Source organism: Lepisosteus platostomus, chromosome 25 (assembly GCF_059453375.1).
Source record: "Lepisosteus platostomus isolate fLepPlt1 chromosome 25, fLepPlt1.hap1, whole genome shotgun sequence".
Classification (NCBI taxonomy): domain Eukaryota; kingdom Metazoa; phylum Chordata; class Actinopteri; order Semionotiformes; family Lepisosteidae; genus Lepisosteus; species Lepisosteus platostomus.
In genome coordinates this window covers 11193658-11220567 of record NC_142635.1, presented here as the reverse complement: position 1 = coordinate 11220567, position 26910 = coordinate 11193658, and the positions used below count along the sequence as shown (strand labels likewise).

The 26910-nt window shown below is 39.3% G+C and overlaps 1 protein-coding gene across 5 annotated transcripts in view; it reads right to left on the bottom strand.

The window, feature by feature from the left end:
• The window catches only part of zbtb16a (zinc finger and BTB domain containing 16a), a 127839-nt gene that overhangs the window by 6143 nt on the left and 94786 nt on the right, over window positions 1-26910 (bottom strand). For all 5 annotated transcript variants that reach the window (XM_088619739.1, XM_088619743.1, XM_088619740.1 and 2 more), the window contains 2 exons: window positions 7851-8021; window positions 2731-2898 (listed from right to left, as the gene is read on the bottom strand). In XM_088619739.1, coding sequence (XP_088475865.1) covers window positions 2731-2898; window positions 7851-8021 — 339 coding nt within the window. The remainder of the gene's footprint in view (window positions 1-2730; window positions 2899-7850; window positions 8022-26910) is intronic.

Sequence of the window (26910 nt, the reverse complement as noted above, 5' to 3'; positions counted from 1 at the left end):
CTAGAAATGAATATGACTGTGTGAATGCTTCTCTTTTACTGTATGCTAAGTATTTACAGCTATTAAGAGAAAGAAGGAGGATGTTCCTAAGAGAAACAGGGTTAAGTGAAGAGAAATATGGAGTTTATTGCACCCTTCAGTCCAGATATTGCCTGTTTGAACTTGGCTCTGTCATAAGCCATATGTCACTAGGAGTCCTCATGCAGTAATATGGGCAAATAGCACTGAATCTGGGTGCCCATAAATTTGTGCAGGGCACCTTCACTTGCAAAGCAGCAGCAGATCCTGGGACTTGCTGGATATCTCCGAACCTGCAGTAATGTCAGTAAGATGATCCTCCAGTGAGAGATAGCTCTGCTGTACGGCACTGTCAAGCTTACATTGACGGTATTCAATTTGAGCAAGGTATAAAATAAATGCTTAATAATTTGAAATAAACAAAATGATATACATGTATCTGGTGCAATAGTGATCATGGGCTATAGAGGCAAAATGTAAAATTCAAGAGATTTAAAAAAAAATCAAATTTAAAAGGGCTTCATGCTGTTTCTTTTCCCCCTCAAAAAACAGAAAAAATACTGTAAAAAATTCCTATGTACTTCCTCTGCCTGCCTTGTAAAGCTGGGGCTGCCTCCGTTTCCAATCAGCTCTGCCTTCTAGGTCCATGCTGTGTGAACATCGTGTTTACCCTTGCATGCAAATCCTGGCTATACTCACAATGGCTCCCCTCCGCCTACTATCCATCATTCTAGCAGCACTGCCCAAGCAGCACAGACAATAAACACACAATAACTTCACTGTAAACAGGAGGTGCAGATAACGAAGCAATAATGAATTGCAAATGCAACCCAAATATTGATCCAGCATTGACAGTGGGCTGCTGATGTCAATGATTCATCAGCTTGCTCCTTTACTCTGAGGTGGCCTTTGACTGCAACCTTGTCACTGTACTTGTTATCTACATGCAGTCAGCTCACCACAGAGGCCTGTGCAACAAAAAGGAGCCAATTATTTGACAGACTTCCTTGACAGCATGGCTTAACAGCTGCTTTATGGAATTGACAGGTGTGCAGCATCCACCACAGGTGATTTTTATACACAGCATTCATGAACTGGCACTTACAACCTTATTTATAAAATACAGTACATTTATGGATGTACTTATACTTACTTTTGAACATACATATACTTAGTACTGTACATGTAGACTAAGAGAGTAAATTTGGAAAACACCTCTCCACACATAACCACAGAAAGATAAGATTCTATTAAACAAAACGAGCAATTCTTCACCCAGAGGAGCTCGAGCGGAGTCCATTTTAGATTCAGGCATGGGTTCTAACCATTAACCCTCGAAAACAAAATTGGAAGATCCCAGAGCTCAGAGGTTTTACACAGTTTTTATTCAGAGCCTCCCGAAAGGCTTTTCTGGTGGGACAACTTAGGCAGATAAAATCACATTTAAAAAGAAATAAGAAACCTGGAACTTTACGTGCATGTGATTCACGGCCACCCTAAAGATTTGGAAATCAAAATCGCAAAAAACAACAACAATGTGGATCTATGGAGGAACCGGTTTCTACTCCATCACTCATTGCCTTCTCTTGCATCCTCAGATCTCACCTGCTCCAAATGCACTTTGCACAGACTAATCTGCTCCTCACTCACTTGCCATTTGGCTGCTATGTTGCTCTACCATACTGCTGTCCCATTTTGCAGTACCCTGATTATATGTGTTGCACTTGTTGAGAGGGTCTCTGTGAACTTTGTACACACCTTTCCTGCAGAAGATGCAATATTTTATAAGGTGGACGTTCAGAACTGGTTTGAACTGGATGGGAAGAATGCTGGACACAAGGGGTACTGTGTAATTCTATACTGTGCTATATAGGAATGCGTGCAATGAATGTAGGTAACCAACTATATTAAAAGAAGTTATCTTTAGCAAAAAGGGAGATAGGAAGATGTGCATGATTTTGGAACACTTGTAAGCACAGGGGAGTGAGATGGATAACAGAAAAATATTTAAGGACTGTTCTTGTTAAAGTTCCTGGAGAAAAACACACCGAACATTTCTGTGTGTTTCACTCCCATGCACATGAAATAAAAACTTCTTTTAACTTCTGAGATGGACTGCTGACTGTCTTTTAAGGGGAAGCGTGGAAAAATGTCTCCAACACACTTCATTTGGTTTCTCCCACACTGCATCAACTGCATTGTGTGAACTGCTGAAACGTTGTTACTCATTACACTTGTGGGACTTGAAAGTGCATTGGCAACGCGCCTACAGGCTGAGGGGACTGAACCTTTTTATTCTGGAACAGAAAAGACTACTGGCCAGACAGACACAATCAAAATCCTCAAAGGCACTGATAAAGTCAATCTAGGCGATTTCTTCCCAGCTGAACAGTGAAACGCGAAGCTGGGCACAGGTGGTGCTTCTTTAGCCAAAGGGTGGTGGGAGGAAAGAATAAACTGCCGAGCCATGTTGTTAAAGCCGATACCCTGGTTCCTTTCAGGAAATGGCTGGAAGAGATCCTTGAGACAACTAGCTACTAAATATCAATTGGCCTAGATGGGCTGAATAACCTCCTCTTGTTTACAGCTGCTCTTATGTTCTTTCTGGATTCTTTCCTACTGTCGCATCGGAATGTAGGAAGGGTTCCCGAAAACAGGTCACTTGGCTCATTTTGTTCAACTGCCAGGCAGAGCTGCGTGTCTGGCTCTCACCTGTGTGTACGCGGTAGTGAGTCTCCAGCTGGTGCTTGAGGCTGAACTTCTTCCCACAACCGTTGCACTCGTACGGCTTCTCGCCTGTGTGGATCCGCTTGTGGCCCTTCAGCGTGCTCTCATCCCGGAAGCAGCTCCCGCAGAACTCGCATTCAAAGGGGTGATCACCTGCAGGGATGGGGGGCACACACATCAGTGTCAGGACATGGCTAAGAAACATCTCCATGAACGAATACAAGATTCTGTGTTTCCGCGTCGCCAGCAACTGTTTTTAAGTCAACAGCGATAAGTGGCAGTGGTCTGTACTGTTTTTGAAATGAGTAGTGTGAAACACAAAATGAGTAGTGTGTCCCAGTGTTTAAGTGCAACATTATATGTGATGCACAGAAAAATGTTCTTTTCTGTTTTGAAAAGTGAAAAAGACCTTGATTAAAAGAGATAGAAGTTGTGTCCCTGCAATCGTATGTGATACGCGTAACACAATTTTGCTAAAATCAGCATTTGGATTTGTAAATCTGATGCTTGAAATGTAATGCTTAGATGACAACCCCCTCTCCCTCCTGCTCTCAGCAACTTGCATTTCTTTATTGCTCTGCTGTCACATAATGGGTGCTTTTGCAGTGCTTTTTGTCATAAGTGAAATTTATTCTAACCCCTGGTGGGAAAAGTAGATGGAGGCTGTGTATATCAATGTTTTGCCTCTGCAGGGTTGAACTATCCAATCTCCAATGACAGAACCAAGGTTAATTTCTGTCGTAAACCAACGTATTCACTCACCATGGTAGTTAAGCCCACTGACCTCAGAATCAACCTTTTTATTCCTCACCAACGCAGTGAAGTAACACGGCAAAAACAGAAAATGAACTGAACAAATCATGCTTTTTTCTGTCTTTTTTATGACAGAAGAGCAGACAGTCAGAGTCACAGTCCCAACACTGTCTGACATCCAATTAACAGCCCTGCACTCTCGGTACAAATTACTCAGGAAGGCATCAATACTAGTCTTTTCTATCAGAAAATCAGTACATTTAATCATTCAAAAACCCAAATGTACACAGACAAATGAGTACTACGGGGTCAGTCAATTTTAAGATGAGGAGCAAAAACTGAGATCAAAGAATCTCTTGAAAGAATATGAACCCAGGTTTCATTTTCACAGCTGTAATATGAATTGCAGGCAACTGTTGCACTGCAGAACAGCTCCTCTGGCCTTTGGAAGTGGCAAGGTTACCTATCACTGCTAAAGGTAATAGATCATTGTGAAGCTCCTTTTTTGAGGTTTTGTATGAACAACATCCACTGCTATGCAGGTCAAGTAGGAATACTGCACTCTTACAGACCTGGAAGGCAAGTAATGGATATTCAAATGTCAATAATCGGTGATATTATGATATGTGGATCTTCTCTCTTGTGCCTGCTCCTAATTGCTTTCCTGTGTCTGAATGAAGCTGCCCATATATCATTTTCTCCCTGTACAGATGTGAGACGCTGCCAGGCGTGTAATGTTCTCGATATTTAATGCATTTTACTCCGGTGCTGAAGGTTTAAGTCATCAGCAATGACCTACGCGTTTCATTATCCCGCTGTCCAAACTGCATTCGTGCTTGGGAATAAATTGCATTTCTCGTTATGTACTGTCATGCTCAGACTCCCACTTTCCCTGTAAAGAGACAGTGTCAATTTCCTTGGGCACATTTATAGATGCACCTAAATGTTGTTCACATTTAAATGTACAGCTGGCTTGCGACAACAGTGATTTGGCTTCTTCGGGTGGAAGTGAGCCGCAGAAAAAAAAAATAAGAAAGAAAAAGCAGGGAAAAATCAATAAAACTGACAGTCTTTATTTGTCAGCATGAAGTTATCAGCAGCTCCTCCTGTAAGAGATCCTACACTTTCTACATCTTCCCCAACTGCCCAGATCACAATCCATCACGAACTGCGCCGTGCCACTGTACACCAGGGGAATAATAATCTTACAAACTTCACCTGCCTAAAATTAGGAAAAGGCAATTAAAATACCTTTAGAAGACAGAGAAGATAAATACTGCAAACATGTCAAGCTATGTAACAAAGACTGCCTTATTGTTAAGGCCAGAAATATGCAAGGTATTAGTATCATTTAGGTTATTTGTCATAGTATTTTGCAGTGATAGCAAAATTATTCTTTGTATATATAGTCTAAAGGTTTCCTGTCAGTGTTTTACTGTCATACGTAAATCAATTTTGGATATAAAGTCATATACTTAATGGCACAGTCACACTTCACTTTTATTAACTGAACCCAAGATTTCTGATACTGTGCAAGCCTCCTTTGCGGTTTCAATGTGGTGTCTGACATTTATGAAGGGAAGAGTGTTTTGACATGAAAGGGATCCCCATATTCAAATGACATTTTGAATGAGCTCTTTTTGTAAAAAAAAGAAAAGATTTACACTTTAAAGTCAGAAGACGCGTTTCATTAAATAAGATACAGTTCTAGAAACACAAGGACTGTCAGCAAATCTGCCCGCCACCCCAACAGAACGCTTCTTATCTGCATGAATAGATAAACAGCCTCCCTAGAGCATGTTAATTGTCGCACTGAACAGATAAAGAACCCCGACACAAAATAAAAGATTTCAATGAGACGGACCAACTGGATATGTCTCCCCCTTCTCCTCACGGGCTGGGCACTCCCACCTGTGCTTTCCTCCCTGCCTGCCTGGTGGGTTTTTTTTTACCTGTCGTGGCGTCTGTAAAACCATGGGCAGCTGACACAGGGTGGGCTTTAAAAAAAAAGCCCTTTTGCGCACAGTGGAGGGGTTCATTATGCGATAAGCAGTGTAAATCAGGGATCCATCACTGCCAAAGCCTCGGCTGGCCTGTGCTATCAAACACAGCTGCGAACACAAAACACCCGCCACAGACGGCAAATAGGCTCCGAATAAAACACAAGGAGGGAACAACAACGGAATATTAACGAGGCGACGCTCCGTCTGTAGAATGGAGAATGGGGAAACTGACGGGCATCAACGATTATGAGAACCTAATGTATGCCTGTGTTTGTGCTGATGCGCGGCCGTCTTGGTTTTGCATGCCCCTGTGTCTGTGTGTGGATGTGTCAGTCCTCCCTTTCGAAAATGTTTAAAACAAAAGACTTTAAGGGGGGGGGATAGGGTGAAAAATGGAAAAGCCTACAAAATGTAAGGGTGAGTAAAGCACGCCCTTTCCTCTTGAAAACAACATCACGAACTGCTGTGTGAACATTGGCAGAATAGAAGGATGGCGCTGGAGGGGGAAATTTGTTCCATATTAATGGTGTGGGTGCTAACATGGGGTGTTGGGGTGAGAGAGACAAAAAAATACAAGTGGTGCCTCTCAAAAAATATTAAAGCTTAGATCTGAAAACTGGACGTACAGTATAATGTAATTTGGTTAAGTACTCACATAGAGGAGAAGAGAGTTGAGCAGTATAGACAGAATGTGGCTGTACCATATGGGCTGGTCTCTCAGTTGCTGTTCAATAAACCTACCTGGTGACAGCTTTGTATTCTTTCAGTGGAGCATCTCGTACTCCTTTAAGATATTTAGGCATGCAGCTAAGAACAGTGGACTATTCTCATGCTCCAACTGCTGTGTACAGTATTGTTGCTTTCCTCAACAGACGCACAACAATATCCTGTCTCTCTCTGTAACTGGGGACCCACGGTTCATTCAAATCAGCGCTTCAAATATTTATGTTCTGAGCTGGGATCGAAACCGGCTTTGACTAACTACGTGTTATTTAAGGTCACAGACAGGAAAAGTAGTATCCCTAAATATGAGGGTGATTCTTTCAGAAGTATTCTAGTTTTACTTCACTGTGAAAAACCAGTTTTCTTTTTTGCCTTTATTACTGTTTTTAATAATTACCCTCTATACGCCAACATGACGTCTCAGAAAACGCAGACTACTACTACAGAAGGTATTGACAGAAGTAGATATGCAACTTTTCTACTGTTTTTAATATTTAATAAATCTTTCCCACAGTTAAAATGATGGGATGAGGTGGTTAAGCACGTCTTTGAAGAAATAACACATTTTAAAAAATTATTTGAATTCACTTTTTGCAACGATTTTTCGCTATTATCTTCTCTCATCACAACATGATGCTTTCTTCTTTTAGTGCAGTGTTTTAGAACACATAACACCTGTATGGATTTATATCATTAAAAAAAGTATGATATGGAGACATTTAGTTATAAACCTGAGCCTTGTTCAGTCTTTTTAAAAGTATTTCTCTCCCATCATTTGTGGGAGGTCATACTGAAGTTTTCTAAAGCTGAAATTTGCAGCTTATGAGACACATATAGTCGGGTAACAACAGCTCTAGTCACGAGTGTCACAGGACTCCTGCAATTGTTTCCTCTCTTAGCTCTGTAAGCAAAACTTGGTCCTGACCTGAATACCTTCTGCCATTTAGCCCTGGGTCTCTGCCAAAGTTAGAAAGCTGAATTGTGTCAAACTGAACAGAAAGGCATGGTGTTTTTGTGATGCAGACCAGCACCCAGTGGGGGATAACCTCAGCTCATTTCAGCTGTGACCTGATTTGGGTTTAAACTTTACCAGTAAAGGTGAAAAGCCAGATTACTGGCCAAGTTCCAGGCTATTTCAAAGTATGCTTCATTATAATATGGTTATTTCAGGGTGCTAAGAGACGTGTACGTACTGTTTTGATTCCACATGGTTCACATGATAAAAAGCGAAAGAGAAAATCCAAAGACATTTTTAAGAACATTTGGGGTTCAATTTTGGTCAGGGGCACTTTCTCTGTGAAGTTCAGATGATTCCCCACATCTGTGGAGATATACTCTAATGTGTTCGCCACCTTGCCATTTCCCAAAGACATGGTGAGGAGTCGGCTGGCTCTCTTACAGTTTTCTTTCACATGAGGAGGAGTACTTTTCTACTGTGTTCCTTAACAGGAGGGTGTCCACCTTGTCTTTAATCCCATTTTAGCAGGGATAAGGCACAAGTGAAGATATGGTACAAAGGGTTTTAGAGAAACAGAAGGCTCAGGAAATGGCCACTTACAGTAGCTCTCTGAAGCCACTGTTTAGAAAAAGGCGAGGCCACTTGTGTGAAGAGCACCCAGGCCCTACCTGTATGTGAACGCAGGTGGCGCTTGAGTGCAGTGTGGCTCGGGAAGGTGCGATTGCATTCGCTGCAGATGTAGCTCCGAACCCCAGCGTGGACTTCCATGTGCTGCTGCAGAGCTGTCTGGGTCTGGAATCGCTTGCCACACAGCAGGCAGAAGATGGCCATGTCTGCACCTGAGGAAGCAACACGGAGAGGGAGGTCAGAAAGCTGCCTGGGAAGATGGGACCTGACCAACCCCATGTTCATGTCACTGCTGTTGAGCAGTTTCCGCTACTAACTTGAGATGATCAGATTCCACGGGAATAAAAGCTGCTAAAACATCCTAATAATAATACTTCTGTTTTCCTACCACCACCTCAACATTCAGAGTTGAATGCAGTAAAAAAAGTTCTAACAGTCCCTTCCTCTACGATTTCCACATAACCTCTATGAAATGGAAACATGCAACCCCCATTATTTTGCGAACAAGCAAGTGTTACTAACGCGCACACCGTATTTGAAGACCCATAAGTAGAGTTTAAGACAAGCATTTTTTAACCTCATGGCTCTCACAGTCCTCATACATAACTGAGATAGGTGCGGCATAATTAAAAATGCTTTCAGATTTTCAACAATTTCTGCAGCATTTGCAGGGCTCTGGTGACTCTGCGGAAAGATCAATGACACTCAGAAAACATTGGTTTTCTCTGTTTCCACAATGATGTCATATTACCAAGAGTCCAACTTCACTTAAAACTTAAAAAAAACAATAAGACATTCTCAGAAACACAAAATATTCTGACACTGACTACACAGCACTGTGTAGTAGGCTTTTGTTCCTACATTTGCATAGTGCTCTAAAATTGTACATTATCAAGATACAATGATTAGCAAAGCGTATGATAGAGTGGCATTAGGTTATGTATGAGAAGTGTTCATTAAAGGCATATTCCACTTATTTTACCTCAAGCCTTTTGTGAGCCTGTTCAGGTAACCACAGCAATATATGTCGATAGTAATAAAACAGAACAATGTGGAAATTAAATGTCTCAGCACAATCAACTGCGAGAAATGACTGCAAATACAGTGGAGCCTGGAATGAAAACAACATTGTTTTATTTAATGAGTCTCCGAATTATTGGCCCTGTTTCAGAGCTGAAAATGTACACACCGACACCATATTTGTAGACTGCACAGTTTATCAGATTACATTGTTTGAAGCCCATGCTGTATACATGCAAAAAGGATTACGTTTATGGGCTGTAGTTGCTAATTCATTCCACAGGGCGACAGCAACCAGATCAAATCCATCACAAAGGACAAATGAAGAAATCAAATTTTCAATTATCAAAGCGAAACTTATAATTTTATGAAAAACAGCAAAAAGACCTTGAGAAACCTTGAGAGACCTTGTAATTATTTCCTGCGGAAAGCTCTTGTCGTTTTCCTTCCAATAAATGCCCTGAAAGCATAGGACATCATAGGATCTTTTCCTACACTCACAGAGAGACAAACACACATGGATTCACACTTTTTCAATTACATCTCTGTGGAAAACTCAGGGGAAACCTGAGTGTTTAGAATCCAGCTTCTATTTCACTAGTCAATAACGCATCTTTCTAGCAAAGCTGCCACTAATTTAAAAATCTATGAAGAGCCCTGGCTGCATGTTCATAAACCGGCTTCCCTCCAAATCAATCAGCATCTGACTAAAGTACAGAAAAGGGGGAAAAACATGCAAAAACAAACAAACAACAACAAACAACCAAACAGACCTGGCTTGAAATCACAGACTGTGAGTCAGTAATGTGCAAATACATACTGACAACACTCTCTTTTGATTTCTCATCGCAGGTCTTTTTTTTCCCTGCTTCTTTTTTATCAATGAAAAGGGGGCATTGATTCAACCAATTGTTCCAGGATTCCCCCAAGGAACTGAGGTATTTAACTGGTTTTGAGTGACAGGCCCATGGTGTTTTGATGTAATACTGGATAGTGCGGCGCTTAAGGTTTTAAACTGATGATCGCTCATCCTCTTCAAAGCTGTCCACCACAGTAAAAAAAAAATAGAATGAGGGGAGAAACAAGGCAAACAAAAAACAAAATCAGCCATCAGCCTGCTTCAGGGTTGAAAATTCTTGGGGGATCCAGGCTTAGGGGGTCCCCAGAGTAGGACACCTCCAATCAAGGATAAACTTTCATCTTCTGGCAAACTTGTGTCACATGTGGTAACTTACATTTTATCTTTTCCCATTTTCATGAAAACAGCTGTCCTTTCATGACGTCCTAACACATATCTGCCGTGGTTTTCCCTTGTAGTTTTGGTTTATTTCAACATACCAGTAAAGTTGCTTTTTCAAGAGTGTAACTTAGCGGCTCTTAACTCTTTGAGAAGTGCAAACAATAAGTCTTAAACTTGGGGCTTAGAGAGCACTGTTAAAGGCTTTTATCCCCCTTTTAACTCATGGATTTGTGCTGTTTTTTTTCTCTGTGATTGTAAAACAATCCAGTAATAAACACAATAACTATTTGTCCTACTCAGCCTTACCTTGAATTAAGAGAAAGGCTAATTAATATCTTGATTCTCCATTACCTACATAAGCAGCATTTATACTTTAATAATACCTAAGGAAGACAAAGACAGTTATTTTGGTAAGTGCAAACATGGGGAGAAGGACAGCTTCAGAACTTTGAAAATGGAAAATTACTGGAATGCAGTTAACTAGTCTGAGAAATCAGAGGTCTGCCCACAGTGAAACATTTAAAATTAATGACACTCACGTCTAGTTTGAAGTAGTACCTGTTGATAAATTCAGTTTACAGAGTTAAGTAGAGCTAAGTTGGCTAAGTATGGTTTGATAACCTGCACATTTGAACTACATTATTATTGCACAGAGACAGTTTTTCATGTATTCATTAGCAGGAAACCACTTCTTCCATGCTAGGGTTGAGGCAACAAAGGACGTGCTCTGGAAGCACAGGTCAAAGGCTGAGTCTACACCCTGGATGGGACACCAGTCCATCACAAGGCAAACACTAGTAGAACTACTACAGTAGTTCAGAGACACCAACTTATCTGCCCAGTACGTCTTTGGAAAGAGAGAGCAAACCAGGGCACCCATGGAAAACCCAAACAAACAGGCAAAATCTGCGCTGATAGCACTGCAGTCTGTAACTGGACCCAGAATCCAAGAGCTAAAAGGCAGCACAGCTTTGTGCAACGCAACTACACCACCCAGGGACCCGTCTTGTCATGTTCAGTTTTAAACCAATGAATCATGTTTTTTAGCATCCCAACTTAAATTTACATGACATGAATACATCTACAGATCAAAGAAATTATCAAACCTCATATTAAGTCTATAAATGCTATATCTACATGAAGTTCTGCTAAACGACAAAACTACAAAAGGCAGGTAATACTACAGCAGATTTCCTCTTCAGCAACGTGACTTGAAATAGAAGTAAAAGAGTTCATATTAATGATTTCTGACAGCCTAGATGGTGTCAGTAGCTACCACACTGACCTTTCACCTTCAGCACCTTTACACATCCTGTAATTCTGCTGTAAAACAATAAACCATTTATTCTTTGTCAGTGCACGTAGTTTGCATTGATGTGGTTCAGATATTTGAGAAATGTGCAGCCTTTCATATTATTTTGAAATCCATTATGTACTTCTTAAAGATTGAACGGAGAAATATGTTTTAGAAAGAACAGTTAAATGTCCCGCACAAGCAGGCTGGCAATATCTACATTTTCATACTGTTAATAATAGCTGCAGTGATGTAGATTACAGTATATTAATTTGGAGAAACTAGACAAGTATAAAATAACAAGCTTTTATTAAAAGTCTGAAAGGTATGAGAGCTGACTTCCAAGCTGCATCTTTCTTCTTGGAAAATTGTGAAATTTGTAGTTCATTAAAGGGGTTATTAATCAAGTGCATTCTACACCCTGGATAATAACACAGGAATATGAACTCTTTAGTGTTAGTTTTCCAAAGGGGTTTTTTACCTAGGTGAAAGTTCAAGCTTTGATAGGTTTGTGTGGATACTGCTTTAAGATTCAACTGCCTATGAAAAACAAACCCCAGAGGGTGTGAACTGTTCTGCATGAATGACTATTTACAAGGAGGAATATACAATCTTTTTCGCTTCTGCAGTCAAATACAAAACCCAGCAGGAAATGTTACCAAAAAAACCCTGTGCTTACAAACACAAATGCTAAAAAAGTACACCTGTATATAAATGTACTTGGTCGAGCAAATACACCTTGAGTATGAGGTAGAAGCAGGGAGGTTAAGACAGAACATGCAGAACAGAGTTGATAAGCGTTCTTCCATTGAGAAGTACAAAGCCAAGTGTCACGCGCACTGTACAGCAGACTGCTTGTTCCAAGGACCAATGGCTGTAAGATATACAATGATGAAATGAGAGGGGTAAAACAGATGTCCTGGGTAGATACAAGTGTTAAATAAAATCAAAATAAATTAAAAATAAAGGGCAAAAAGAACTGTTTAGCCTCACTCCCACTCCTGTCTTTTAGGATGATTTACCTCTGCTCTTCCATCTATTTACAACGTCATCTGCAAGCACCGAGCCTCTCCTTTATACCTACAGCATTCATTTAATGGTATTGAAGTGGCTGCCAGTGGTATTTAACAGCGCTGAATAGGGGGGTTAATGGAAATAACTTCTTTCAAGGAGGAAGTGACAGTGCTGCACAATCCTTTACTTTCATCTGCCTGAAATCTTCAGCATAATAACTTGGAGCTGAACTCAAGGTACCAGTGCTAAAGGAAAGGGCTAGGTTCCATCTTACAGGCCATCTTATCAAGTGCCTTTTTTTTCCTTTCGTAACACAGAATCACACAGTTATACAATTTCCATTTAAACTATTGCCTACAATTGTGTCTATACCTCAGCATGGGGTGTATTAATTTTTTAACTCTGTGGTAACAAAGAGCTCTATTTCTCTGTTCTGAAAACAAAATTAACACTCTTAAACAACACTATAAAGACAGACTTTTTCTAGATTCTCTAGAAAGTCAGACTTCATAAACCTCACAAACGAGTCATTTCCTCAAGTCAGCTACTAACTTTAGACAATGGAAAGATCAAGCAAAAAGCATGTTCTATTTATAATTCAAGGAGTTCAAAACATCATTTAATTAAAATACAGCCTTCAAGCTAAGAAAACACGAACCAGAATTGGTTTTACTGGTAAATTATGACAAATTTGAAAATAATAATATTGTTTGGCCACGAACAACAAGAGCATCTTTGAATTAAGTTTCTACTCCATATGAAATACCAAAGAACCTCATTGTTATTAGTCTTTTACCCGATACGCACCTGCTGACAAAAAGCAAACGCCTCTAAACAGTGAGAACAGCCATTTTGGCTTTTATTTAAAAGTTTGGCTTTTATTTGTTGCTTTGTTTTTAGAACCCACGGTGGCCAAGTCCATCAGTTCAGCCTGTGGCAGTAGCGGTCAGAACCATAAACTGGGATTCAACTTATGTCTGGTCTGAGAATGCATAACCCACAATGGAAACCTGTACAATAGCACCTGTGGTCATTCGACCGTATCAGTCTCACAAACACGTGCTCTCTAGGGTACTCTACTTCTATGCAAACACATTGTCCTTTTTTATGATGTCACTGATCTGTGAATGTGTATTCTTGCAAGAAAATAGTGGTGGAAAAAATAGACACCCCAATACCTGCACACGCCTTTCAAACTTCTCCTCCAGACTCCAGAGCAAGCTCAGTGACTGAACCACCACTGGTCTTACTGAAACTGTACCTAGTGGTTTTCCTTATCTTTTAAGATTTTGAATACAGTAATTAGAGTCTTGTAATTATGTTATTTCACAAAAAAAACATTGTCATGTGTTTAAGATTAGAGAAATTCATATTTCTTCATAGCAGTGAATTGAAAGCAGACATGCTTGATACTGTATGTACAATAGGCAGCTGTTACCAAAGAACAATAGCAGTAGTTGCTGAAGTGAATCTGTGACATTTTTACATCACTCATATCTAGCAAATAGTGTACCACATTTTAGGTGTTTACTTTTTTGTCATGTGAGATCCTATTACTGATTAAGATTCACAGTTAAAATAATTAAACCTCTGCTAAATATGAAACAAGTTGAGGTAATTTTCATGTTGCATCTGAGGTGCTGAATGTTATCAGTCCCTCAAGCAGAGTTTACAGGTGATATGAATTCACTAATCCTCGAGGCTGTATAGCTCACATTTCAGTCCTATGGCCACTGTTCAAAAAGAGCACACCAATTATTCAGTTCACAAAGACAATTTGGTCCTCAAAAACTGTTTGCAACGCAAAATTTCACTTAAGGTAAATTTAATTCCCATTAACATATTGTACATGTAAAAGCTTTCAACGCTGTAATGGGACGAGCTTGTTCAACTGCTCACCTTTCTCCCAATGCTTTAACTTCAAGTACTATATCCAGGAGAAATACTTTCCTTTTTTGATTTGGTTTTGGAACACCTGAAGCACTGGCTTCATACTTTGCAGACATAACCTCAAAAACAAGTATTGAAATACTGAATTTTCTTGTGAGGTTATGTGTAATGGTCAGATGGGATGAACCCAATTCATCTGCACACAGAAGAAGAATGACTTGAGGTTTATTTGGCCTTTTTGTGGATCGGCGCTCCAATCCACATTACAATTATAATACTCACACCTGAAGTAGGCTCCACGGCTGAAATGTTGCGTTTTCTTTCTTCTCTTTTCAGCATGGAATAAACCTATTACTTGTTCCTTTGCAGCCTACGCCTGTTGACGCAGCTCCCCACCTGAACTACTTATTATTACTACTGTATGTCAGAGTTTGCTTTATTTCCCAACCCCCCCACCCTGGATTCCAACAAAAAAAAAAAACAATATACTGTGAGACAGAAATAACCAAAACTGGGAAGAGTAATCTACACTGTATTAGAGTCAATGGAAATTCTTTATCAGGCTAGGAACCTACAGTACGCGTAGAAGCGGGAGAGAAGAAAATCACTTAGAACTTCTGATTTCAATCATGAACTCAAGCTGCCTGTGCAGGAATCGGGGAGGAGCTTTAAAAAGTCTGACCTAGTCAGTCCTTGTTATGTTCCACACATGGTGACACACACTGATTTGTTTGCAGAAGTGTTTATAGTGTAACACCAGCTCCATCACACCAGTAGTTCTGTTGCTGCAGTGTGTTTAACAGCATGGCGACCATTTAAGAGTCTGGTTTATAAGACGATTATTTATTTTAAGAGATTCAGATCGCCTTCAAACAGGAGCTACGGTTTAGGAAATAACGTTTCAAGCTCCACTTACAGTCTTCTGCGGACTGGGTTGTAAATCAAAACTGCTCATGTTTTAGAGAGCAGCTGCTAAACCAGACAGGCAGGTTTTAGGATGAGGCTTTACAAATTCCCCCTTAGATTGTAACATGTTTGGAAATTAGCAGGCTAGATCATATAGACTCCACTGCAACAATTGCACAATCAGATGCGCAAGTATATAGAGGAATCACTGCAGTGGCCCAGCTCAAGAGGCACTCTGAGACACAAGAGTACTGGGAAATGTCTGCTGTGGTAGAATGAAGTCTGGTTAAATAGATTCCAACTAGGTAATGAACTATGCAAGTCCACTGTAACAACTTATGAAAATGAGTGGGTGATGATGCAGAGAGCTCTGAATTCTGATAAAACTAGCCATTTATTTATTCGACATCATTGGGATATCTAGTATCTATGTCAGCACACACGCTCCCACACAGAATACGGACTCCTTTTTCATGGTTTTAAATGTTGTACTTCAACTCCTCATTTCTCCTTTTGCACACATTCTGTTTCTCTTTCAAAGAAATAACTAGTTCCCAGCTGTCAATCAATCACTCACGCCCTATTCACAGCAAAAGGCTTTCTAATTATTATGATAGCTGTAGCGCTGATAATAACGAAAACAGTTCTTACTGCAAGAAAACTAATTTGTCTCCTAACATCTGCCAATTATTAAAATGAATAAAGCTACGATGCAAATTAAGAAGCAGCGATAAACCGTAAATCCTGCGAGGTATGTGCCCCCGTTGAAGGAGGGCTTGTGGAGCGACAGCAGGAAGGGGTGAGAGGTCAGCGAAGCCGGGGGCCCTCAGCCCCTCAGGCAGCTGTGGAGCGGGGGTGAGGAGCCGGCGAGATGGAAGGCTGGCAGTGGGGGACAGAGGCCGCCCCTGCTGGGCCCAGGGACAGTGCAGCCAAGCAGGGGAGCGGGAGGGAGGGACGATGCAGTCTGACCCCCTTTCCTCACTTCCCCCTACGACTTGCAACGAGTTGCCCCTTGCACACCGGGGGCTTCGTTGTTGGGAGGAAAGAAATAGGTGCTCATGCAGACAAATGAAAAGGCATCCACACATACCTAAATGCACCTAAATCTGACTGATGCCTTCCAATGTATGCAGTGATACCACTACGATAGTAGTAAACTGTAGTATGGACTTCGGCAGAGTTAAAACATTCAATGGACATTAATACAGTTAAATTACAAGACACCCAGTAAAGCAAACAAAGAAGAGAGGGAGACTGGATGTACAGTAGGTAGTTTAATTCATAAGGTCAAGAGATCCAGCCATCAAAACAGTGTAAACACATAGAGTGTTAAAAAAAAGTGATTTCATGGCGCTCTCTTTGAAGGTAGTGTAATTTGCCCACTTTACGTTATTGGCTTGTAAACGGACATCATCAAACGGAGCCCTTGCGCGTTCAAAGAAACTTTCATGAATCAGAAAATAGAAAGAAATTACACTGTATCAAGTCCGTTTACCAGAAAATTGTATGTTGCACATAAAAACATCTTATCCCTCACCACAAACATGACTCATAAGGTACTAAACAGCATTTATAAATTAACTGGGGCTCTCGCCTTTTCTCTTTCTACATTGTAAGCAATTTTAAGGGCACAGTTGCGGCTATCCAAAAGCAGTGCAAGACTATTCATTTCCACGGTAACCAGGCTATAGAAGAAAAGAAAACACCAAGGGGTCCTTCCTGTACTGTACCTCACTCAATGAGAAAGAAAGAAGAGGAAAAAAACAACCACCACTATGCCATTAATTTTGCAGGACGTGCAAAAGCAAATTAAAATATAAAAGCTCATGCCGCATAGATAGAGACCTAGATAGAGGGCAGGACAGGTCAAGCCTGTGGAATTAAAGTCTTTGCAACAGTGGGGGTTTAAGCACAGTTCCATTACTTGGTGCTCAATATCCACCTTCCCTCTCTTTCTTCACGGCCCAAGGCAGTCAGCAATTAAGAATGCAGCGCAAATCGGTGAGATGTAGGAGAAAGAAGAAGGGTTAGTTCTTGGAGTTAGATAAGAATTGGAGGCTAATTCTCGCCTGCCCCCTCAACCTCATTTTGTGCGACACAGTGCCATGTAGCTACATCTAGCTCAATTCCAAGTTTAAATTATACTTTATCCAAGCATGCTACCATTCATGGAAGCTCTTTACATCCACATGCTGATAGATAGAATATAGAATATTTAGTCAGCATGTATTTATTCTGAGCAGTGCAACAACGCCAGTTGCATTTTCATTAGCATATACTCAGTTTCTGTATCAAGGTCAAGACTTAAAAAGCACAGCCTCTTACTCCCTAGCAAACACTTCCATTACAGTACCACATGCTTTCAATTTTAAATGGTAAAGATGGAAAAACAGTCCATAAAAGCTGGCAGTCCATAAATAAATGCTTTAAAGTCAATAAATGCACACATTCAATTCATGTCCAGCACAGAGGTGAGGTAACATCTGCATGTTTAAAAGCCTATGGTTTGGTCCAACGGTCTGTAATGTACCGCACTGTCCATCATGGAAGACTCAACTACGGTCTTCATATAATTCAAAGCTGCTAGCACCCACATCTTGAGACCCGTTTTTTACCCACTGTTTCAGCTGCACCTGCATCAATGCAGCCTCTTAACCTTTCCACAAGCATGTGGCGAGAGTCACTCGAGCCTTTCCTCTTCTGTCGACATCATGCATTGGCACCAGATCCGAGCATGCATGGGGCGGGTTTGGTAGGCGTGCAGGTCAGCATCCAACACCAGCTGGTGATGTTGCTAAAGGAGCAAGAAACCTTGCCCTGCATGGGCAACATCTCTGCAAGTCAAGGTCTGACAGTGCTCACAACGTGTGAATAGCATGGCTGACTGCTAGAGTGTGGTGCCAGTATTGACTGGATATCTGGACAACTTGACCAACACTGCACAGGACACTTGACCTTTCCTTGTCCAGAATGTATTCGCAAATGAAAAACCCATTCCACATCCAAAATGTGCTATAGTCAATTCAATCTTGAATCTCAGCTTGCACTTCAGTAATGTTTCAGTGATATTTATATCTACTGCATCTTCGTGTATATGTCAAATGCATCTACATTCTGTTTAGGAGCATTGCTTATTTGGACCACAGTAATTCAAAGAGTGGAACTACTTCCATTACTACACAGAGTGAGATGTGGCCTCATAAATGCCGTGTAGCTGAATTTTGCTACATTAAGCATCTGCTCTCATATCAGCTCAATCAGTAGTAATTCTAGTTGCATGATAATAAAGTTGTGTAAAAATTGGCTGGTGGCCTGGGAAGCATGCACTCCACAATCGCAAGACTGCAGAGCTTATTTAGTATATAATAATAATGTTCCATCCTCATGTCTATTACTGGAGGAATGCATATCTTCCTGCAGTTCCATTTCAAAGTTTAATTGCGGTCTGTCATGCCTTAGCACTGCTGTTCTGTAGGACAAAATCACACACACACATAAAATAAACAACTGTTACTTTATCAGTTAAAAGATGGTTATGTCCAAAAGGCTGATAGGCCCCTGTCAAGACCAATGCCTATCTGTGCCTTTAGATTTAATTATAGTTAAAATTTAGGTTTGTAATCCCCCTCTCCAAAAAAACAAACAAAGCGCAAAACTCCACAATTCTGGTGTAGATATTACAAGATGTATTGTTTTCAAATAGATTGATGCTTCCAGCTGCCCATGAAGTTGCCCTGTTAATTACTCCAGAGTGATGTAATGGAACCATATGGTTCTCCTCTGTGTATAAACTGCACTGTGAAATGTTTTAATAATCTCTTCTATTTTCAGCATTGAATAGCTATATTCTTAACACACCAGTTTATAGGACTGAGAGAGAAGCCTTCTCTCTAAGGTATGAGTATGATCCCTGTTTAGTTTTGCTGTCTTAACAAAATAATGGCATTCAGATTAGTATTAAAGGTATAAACATCTCAAACACTCCAGTTCAAGTTTCGTGAGGATGGCACCAGAACCAAGTTAACATTTGATTATATAATGTCATCAGTACATTTAGAATTTCTCCTCTCCTTAGATCAAAGGACTTTTATTTACACCTGGTCTAAGAGGAGGAAAAACACAATTCAAAGTGATGGGTTCCTAATGCATTGTTTTCAACCCGAGCCATCTTTGCGACCCAAAGGGGTTATTTTAAAAAAAGTGAATTATCCAGATAGAAAACGGAAAACAAAAACAACCAAAATTAAAAAAATACATGCTGCTGGGCTTAGTATAACATGCAATTTCATTACTATTTATCAGTAACACACGAAATAAAATGATGTGATGTGCCTTTAAGAGAATATAATTTACAGTGTGCAGCCAGCCAGCCAGAGTTTGAGATCATTTACAATGGAGAAACCCTACTTGCTGTGCCCTATCCCACAAATCCGATTTAATCAGACAACTCTACCAGTGTGGCTCAGAGTAAAAAAAAGGATAATTAGTAAACAGAGAGCTACTTCAGTGCTTCATTGGCATTCGAGCGGGGTTAGTGTGTCGCATTTAAAATGCAGTCTGATGAAGTCTACAAAATCAAACCATTTGTTACTCCTATTGAAGAGGCTTTAGGCCACTGGCAATTAAATTGGAATTAGTGCACAGAATGAGATACGGAGGATTCATACCAAGGAGGAAAACTGTCTGGAAGACGACGTGAAGTTCAATCAAGTTTACAGTTTCTAATATTTAATTTGTGAATAATTCCGTTCTCTTGCTAACCTCCACCTTTTCTTCTGCTTTTATTTGGCTCTCTTTTCATTAACAAGGTACAGCATCTTCTCCTATGGTGAAGGAATGTGCATGTGAAGCTCTTACCACTTGCATCTTCCTTTTGCTAATGTAAATTCCTTTTATTTCACTCCACTGTGTTGAACCTCTGAACTTTCATGGGAAATATATATTTATACTGTATAGCACACTGGGGACCCAAAACTAATGGAAAAGCTCTTGGAGTCAATGACAGATGTGATTTTACATTTCAAGAAAACCTACTAAAAAGTGAGAGAAGTGTAACAGAGTTTGGAAATACTGGACTACAGCAGGCAGGAAGACAAATATTTAATTCTGATGCAAACACTTTGCCATTTTCAAGTGGTGTGGTTGTACAAGCTCACTTGGGTATTTGGCAAAGGCAGTTAAACAGAAAACTCACTAGCATCAAACAAGGGGACTTCCGCTAAGAAATATTTTTTTCACTTTCAGAAAATATTTTTTGTGTGTGTGATCATGCTATGCTACATACTGTAGACTCTGCATCTGTGCTACACATACTTGTAGCAAGAGAAAAGTTCAGTTTACTTGTTTGTTATAGGATAGATGCTTTCATTCAGAACAGACAGGGAAAAAAATGAATTCAAACATGTTTCTGAAACCTAACACTTCATTTGCCTTGCACGTATGGTTAATCGACTTTAGTTGTTGAAAATCAAATACATTTTCAAAGATGTGTATTTCAAAATGCATTTTTGATGTTTTTTTTCTTTTCTACCATAGAGCCTTTTACAAATGAAACACTGAAAGAAAGGTAGAAATAAAACGTGTAACTGTATTTGTGATTTATTTTAAAAAGAAAACGGTGTAAAACGGAGACATGCAAGTGATAAGATGCAGGAGGATCACTGTGGTGCACAGTATACTACCAAATCTTCAAATAGAGCTTTAATGAAAAAAGAAAAGAAACTGAAATATACACTTTTGCTTCCTAGAAATAAAGTGGTATTTCTCCATTCTAAGAGCCTTGTTTCAAAAGAGAGAGAATGAAAGAACTGAAAATATACAGTACAGTACCTAAGCCAAGTTAATAAATAACCCGATAAAAATCTATTAAAGCACACTAATAAGAGTATTAGAACCAATAGCATTTGTTTAGAACCCATTTCAGCTCATTAAAATTCACTTTCACACATACAGATGAGATCAATTTGTCTTTTTAAAACAAATATTGATATAATTTCAGTTTAATAAAAAGGAGCTGGCCAAAAATGTGTATCCCAACGCAAGAATAAAAATGAACATGTTTATACAGGTCATGCTACTGTATATAGGTACATTATAAATGACAACCAAATAATTTGTGATGAGCTACACAGCTTACCACCCTTGTATACAGGGAATTCCAAAGCTTTAAATTAGCTCAATGTTTTTTAGCTTGCTGGTGTACCTATCCATTATCTCCAAGTTTCTTATTCCTGATGAGGGTCACAGCAACCCTGAGCCTATTATGGATGCATACAGCATAAAGTAGGACTACATACACCTTGGGTCAGGACACTTGTCCAGAGACAATATAGATACCCCTGGCCGGTATTTCTTTGGGAGGGAGGAAAGCAGAGCACCCACAGAAAACCTAGAAACTCCACACAGAAGGTGCCACATGAACCCAGCACCCACAACCTGTGAGGCATCTGCGCTAACTACCACATCACTACACTGTTTAAGCATTAATAAATAAACGGGTTTTAGATTTCAAACAGGGACATGAGCAGAAATAAACAAAGCAGAAACCACAATCTACTGGGGAAGGACAAATACCAGCATATGTCCAAGTACAAAAACCAAGTCAAAGATATCGTTCATCGTGCACAGATATAATTACTGTATCATATTCCAGGGTGCCAGAATAACAGGCTGTACGGTATATGCAATGTAGCAGGTGGAAAATGTGAAAAAAAATTCAGTTGCTTTCTTGTTAAATACTTTAGTTTTTTTTTTTGACATATGTTATTCTGTTTGCATTTACACACTATAATATCATTCTGTGTTTTTTTTTTAAGTTTTTCCCTGTTCTCTTATGAGAATATGCAGAAGTGCTCTCCAAGCAAGCTCATTATTGAAAAAAACATTAGGAAAATGAAAATAAATTGTGCTGTTTCCCCAAATGACAAACTGCCACAATGAAAAAGATTTTCGCTGAAAAGTAATTTGCTGAGTCTAGTTGACTTCAAAACACAGCACTGTTTGTTTACAGATGATGCTTCAAGATATTTCTTGTTTTTTACATCCATTTAATCTTTTAAAATGGTTATGGAGCCTATTTAATCAATCGGAATTGCTGCAGATCTTATTTGCTTGTATTTAACTAGCTAAACCTTGGCCTTTGTACTAGGATTATGAAAGGCGTTTATTCTAATAGCACTAAAATCTTTATTTACTGCATATACATGATGCATATTTCCAAGACCAAAAGAAGAACATTCACATACTTAACAAAATAATTTTTAATTCATTATTTCAGTAACATTATCATTTTGTTTCCATAAGATTTGATGCAATACTGATTGACTTAGGTCTTGTTTCAATTTTTCTGGGGGGAAAAAAAACAAATTCTAGCAAATAATTTAAAAATTAGCAATGGATTTGTAACCATGTGGGGTTGGTCCTTGTTTTGAGATGCATTTTTTTCTTCAGGTACAGTACAGTATCCTCCACAGGATAAATATATATTAAATATATAAATAAATATACATGTTTAATCTTTTCATGTGCTAGAACTACTGCACTGTTCCCATTTAAAACATCATAATTTAAAGATAAAATAAATTCAGAAAATATTTGTTGCTCTCCATAGCTAAATGAAAATGATTTAATTTTCTAATGGTGAATGGCATAATTGTTGAGAATGTCATAACATCAGAAAATTCCCAGGAAGGTACAAATCTCTATTATCTAATTTGAAAATCAAAACACTACGTGCTTTGAGAAAAGAATAGGATATAAGTTGGACCTAATACTCCCTTGAAGCAGTATTAATGGAAAAACATGACTAAAATTATTTTTCTGTAAAACAGTGTTTCTGATTTACGCTTGGCGGAGGTAGAAAAAAATGAAAATAATCCCATGTGCGTAACTTAATCAGAAACAAAACTTGATTTCAAACAATACGAAGTTTGACTAAGAAGCATTCCTAATCTCTGTTCATTATTTTACACGTCCTCAAAGGCCTCTTCCAAAATACTTGATGTTCAGTTTCACAAAGTGGTAAAAAAAGAGGGTCACAGAATGGTCCATATTTCAGCACCTTTCAATAGCCCACTCAGATAACAAGAATAAGATATCACATACTTAACAGCAGGCGACAGATTTATCACTTCAGTTCAAGCGCTACTGACTTTGTCCGGTTCTGTACATGAAAGTGTGAGGTTCTGCTACACCACCTCACTGAGAAACATCACACATACTTATGTCAAAGCACGGCTCACTGTCTCAGACATTCTCCTATTCTTTCCTGAGCCCCTGTGTCACCCCACCTACGTGCAGTTTTAATGACCCTTGTTTGCAAGCAGTAGATAGATAGATAAGACTTTATTGATCCCGAAGGGAAATTGAGGTGTTACAGCAGCCCAGTCCAATGCGTGCAAAAACGGACATCAGAATAGACTAAAAATTAAAATAAGTACAGCAATACAAAGTAAAATAAATAGAGTTAGGGGTGTGCAAAATATGCTAAGAGTCACTGTAAAACAATAAAGTATGTGCAAGTAAGTGCATAGTGCACATACAGTAGGTACATACTGCGCCTAATCGCACTGTCTTCAGAAGCACGCCAATCTTGCCCTTAAAATGGTATATTGTGGATTGCCAAGGACTGTTTAAAACTATGGTCAAAAAACCTGTCAATGCTTCAAGAACAGAAATGCAAAAAATATATAATCTTTGCATTGTGTCCTTGCTTCAGACAAAATTATAATTAGCAAATATCTTGTCAGATGTGCAAGTTCAGTTTTAACTGAATCACTTGGGACCCTTATTCTAGTGCAATAGTGCAATTTGGTGAACTAAAATAAATAAGGTGTTTGCACCTAATTTGACAAAGAAAATGACAAAGAATTGAAAGGTCTAAATGTCTTCCATAACCCATGCTGCCATCATGTTTTTTTCTGTTTTTTCCAAACAGATCCAATAATCAACATCGGAATATCTTTCACAGGTCCGGGTTTCAGACAGCAAAAACGGTTTCATGGCTAAAATGGATTTATATGAAGATGAAAATAGCAAAATCGAGAAAACGTCCTATAAGTAATTATTTTCAAATGCAATTCGGAGGACAGTTCAAGTCCTTTTGCGCAGATTAAAAAGAGGTGCTGACACACTATAATCTGGCTAAAGTTCCAGTGCTGGAATTCATTGTACCCTCGCAATGATTTATTTGAGTGGCCATCTGGACAGTTGAGAGACAATGTGGCTTCGTCTCTGAATGACCGGGCACATTAGTCATAGCCTCTTAGTTCGACCCCTTACGTCCCTAATCTTTACACTTTTGGTCTTTTACTGCGGCCAAATGACCGGACCTTTTCTCACTCTGCGCTGACACGGTTTTTTTCCCAGCTTACAAAAGGCTTTCAGAGCCTCTCTGCTGTCCCCCCAGTCACATCTGACAGGATCTGCAGTTTGTATTGTTTTCTGAGACTGTGAGACTGCTCAGAGATTCTAAAGCTGCCTGGCTGTAAAAACACGGGGCTTGATCCGGGCCAAAAAGTAAAGCTAATCATATCTGAATGCATAAAAAAAAGCATAGCCAAATTACATACAAATAAAAGGTATTAACTATAATGGGTATGGCATGCCTTTTTCCAGCTTATTGTGTGCTTTTGTGGAGCTACTAGAGGAAATGATGGTAAAGAACAAGCTTGCAGCCTACAGAATCAGTTTTCTGAAACACTGTTATAAGTTTGCTTTGTTGTATGCTGTTAAGGAGATGCACATTTTTAGCTCTGGATTCAAGGAATGGACCTGCACAAAGAGTACAACAGCAGAAGTCAAACTGCTGCCGTGACAGGGGAAAAAAAAAGATTTATGGAAATGCTAACCTTCATGTGCAACCAGCATAATGGACCTATTAAACAAACCAGTCATTTACAGTACAGCAGAACATTCTGTTCTTCACAGTAACATTTTAGAAGCAAACAAAATCAAAAACAATACAGGATAAAATGGCCGTTAAGTTTCAAGAATGCACTGTTTAATTGAAAACAAGGCACCGTTTTAATCTGTTAGGATGGTTTGATGTAGTAAATGCTCAAACAGTCCGCACTTCAGTGCAGATAAATCCATAGCTAATGTGCAGAAGAGGGTCAGTTCATGCTGAAATTGTTTTGCACTGTTGTTCAAACAAAAAAATGGAAAAAGAAAAAAAAAAGCTCTTTTAAGATAGAGAGCAAGTAGGTGAACACAGCTACATTTTCCTCTCTTCATTAAAACCAACCATTGGTGACATTTTCTTATGGTCACTAAGCACCAACAGATGTTACAGCCGCAGGCCAAAATACTAAAATCCAATGTGGTTATAACTTAGCCCCGAAATAGAAAAAAAACAAACCTTTAACTCCCAATAGTTGACAGAAGTTACTGTCTCAATTTAACTGTGTCATTTTCCTAATGATCTTTAATACATGTTTATTTAGGAAGGTCTGCTTGTGACCTTGAAGGCAAACAGTAAACCACAAAGTCTTTATGAGGGAAGAAAAGACTTTATTTATAGATCGGCTGTATGTCAATCACAGCAGCATCTGAGCCCAAGAGGGAAGCCTAAGGGAGCTGTTTCTAAGCAGCTAATGTACAGTTCCTCTTCAATCACTCCAACCTAGTTTAATTCCATTATAAGGGGTATTGATTTAACTTTGCAACAACAGAACAGTAACGCAATGTATATACTTCTCAAAAAAATACACACCTCAACCCATACAGTATATGAGTATCTGTACACACACATAGCAAGAGTTCTACACTGAAACTCAAAGGAAGAAGAAAACACTTTCAGCAATGCCTCTTACACATGGCTTGGAGCCCCTAGCCTACAGTACATCTGAAATATAGCATTACAGCAGTTTAGCATTCCGGGTTAGAAAGAAGCTCTTTTGACTTTTCAACAAATACACTTAAATAACGTGTATTAACTTAATATCATCCTTTATATATATTTATACTGAAACGGGACTGTACTGTATATCAAAATTAAAATAAAAATATTTATCCAGCATGTGCTTGGGTCAGGCAATGAAAAAGAGAGACATTCTACAGCGTAAGGAGAAATGACTATATTAAATGCATTTAAGGGTCTACATAAATTATATTTATTTTGACACTTTATTTGTTGATACACTAATTCCTTGAAAATGTATGTCAGTAACTTGCACGCTACGGGTCTTGTGCCTGTTAGATGTTAATGCAGCACATTTTTCTTCTTTACTATTGTTAGTTGAGAAAGGGGATTTCTCAAAAGGCCAATCCATAATCAATGGATTAATAAAAATATTGTGCACCCTTCGGAGCTGCTTTCTAAGAATGTTATGTATGTTATGCATATACTGTAAAATATATTGCAGCGACAGGCATTCAGCCTGAAATGAATCCATGATCAGGAACGGAGACTCCCAAGACAAGATCTCATCTTCACCCTCCTATACCATCCTTTCAGCTGAATTGACTCAAACGCTTAGGATTGATTCTGAAGTTTGGCCCTTTTTTCCCCCCACTGTTGATAAAGACACAAAAAAAGAAATCCCAATGAAGTCAGGGATTTCAAATATGACCCAAGATAACATTCTGCCTGTCTAGAGCGTTTGGTTGGTAGATGTTGGCTGATCCAGCGTTCTCATCCAGCTGCTACTTGAAAGAAGGTCAGGTATTGACAACATACTGTACTATAGGTAGGTGGCTCATTCCAGACTCCCGCAAACTGCTGTGTAAAAAACAATGC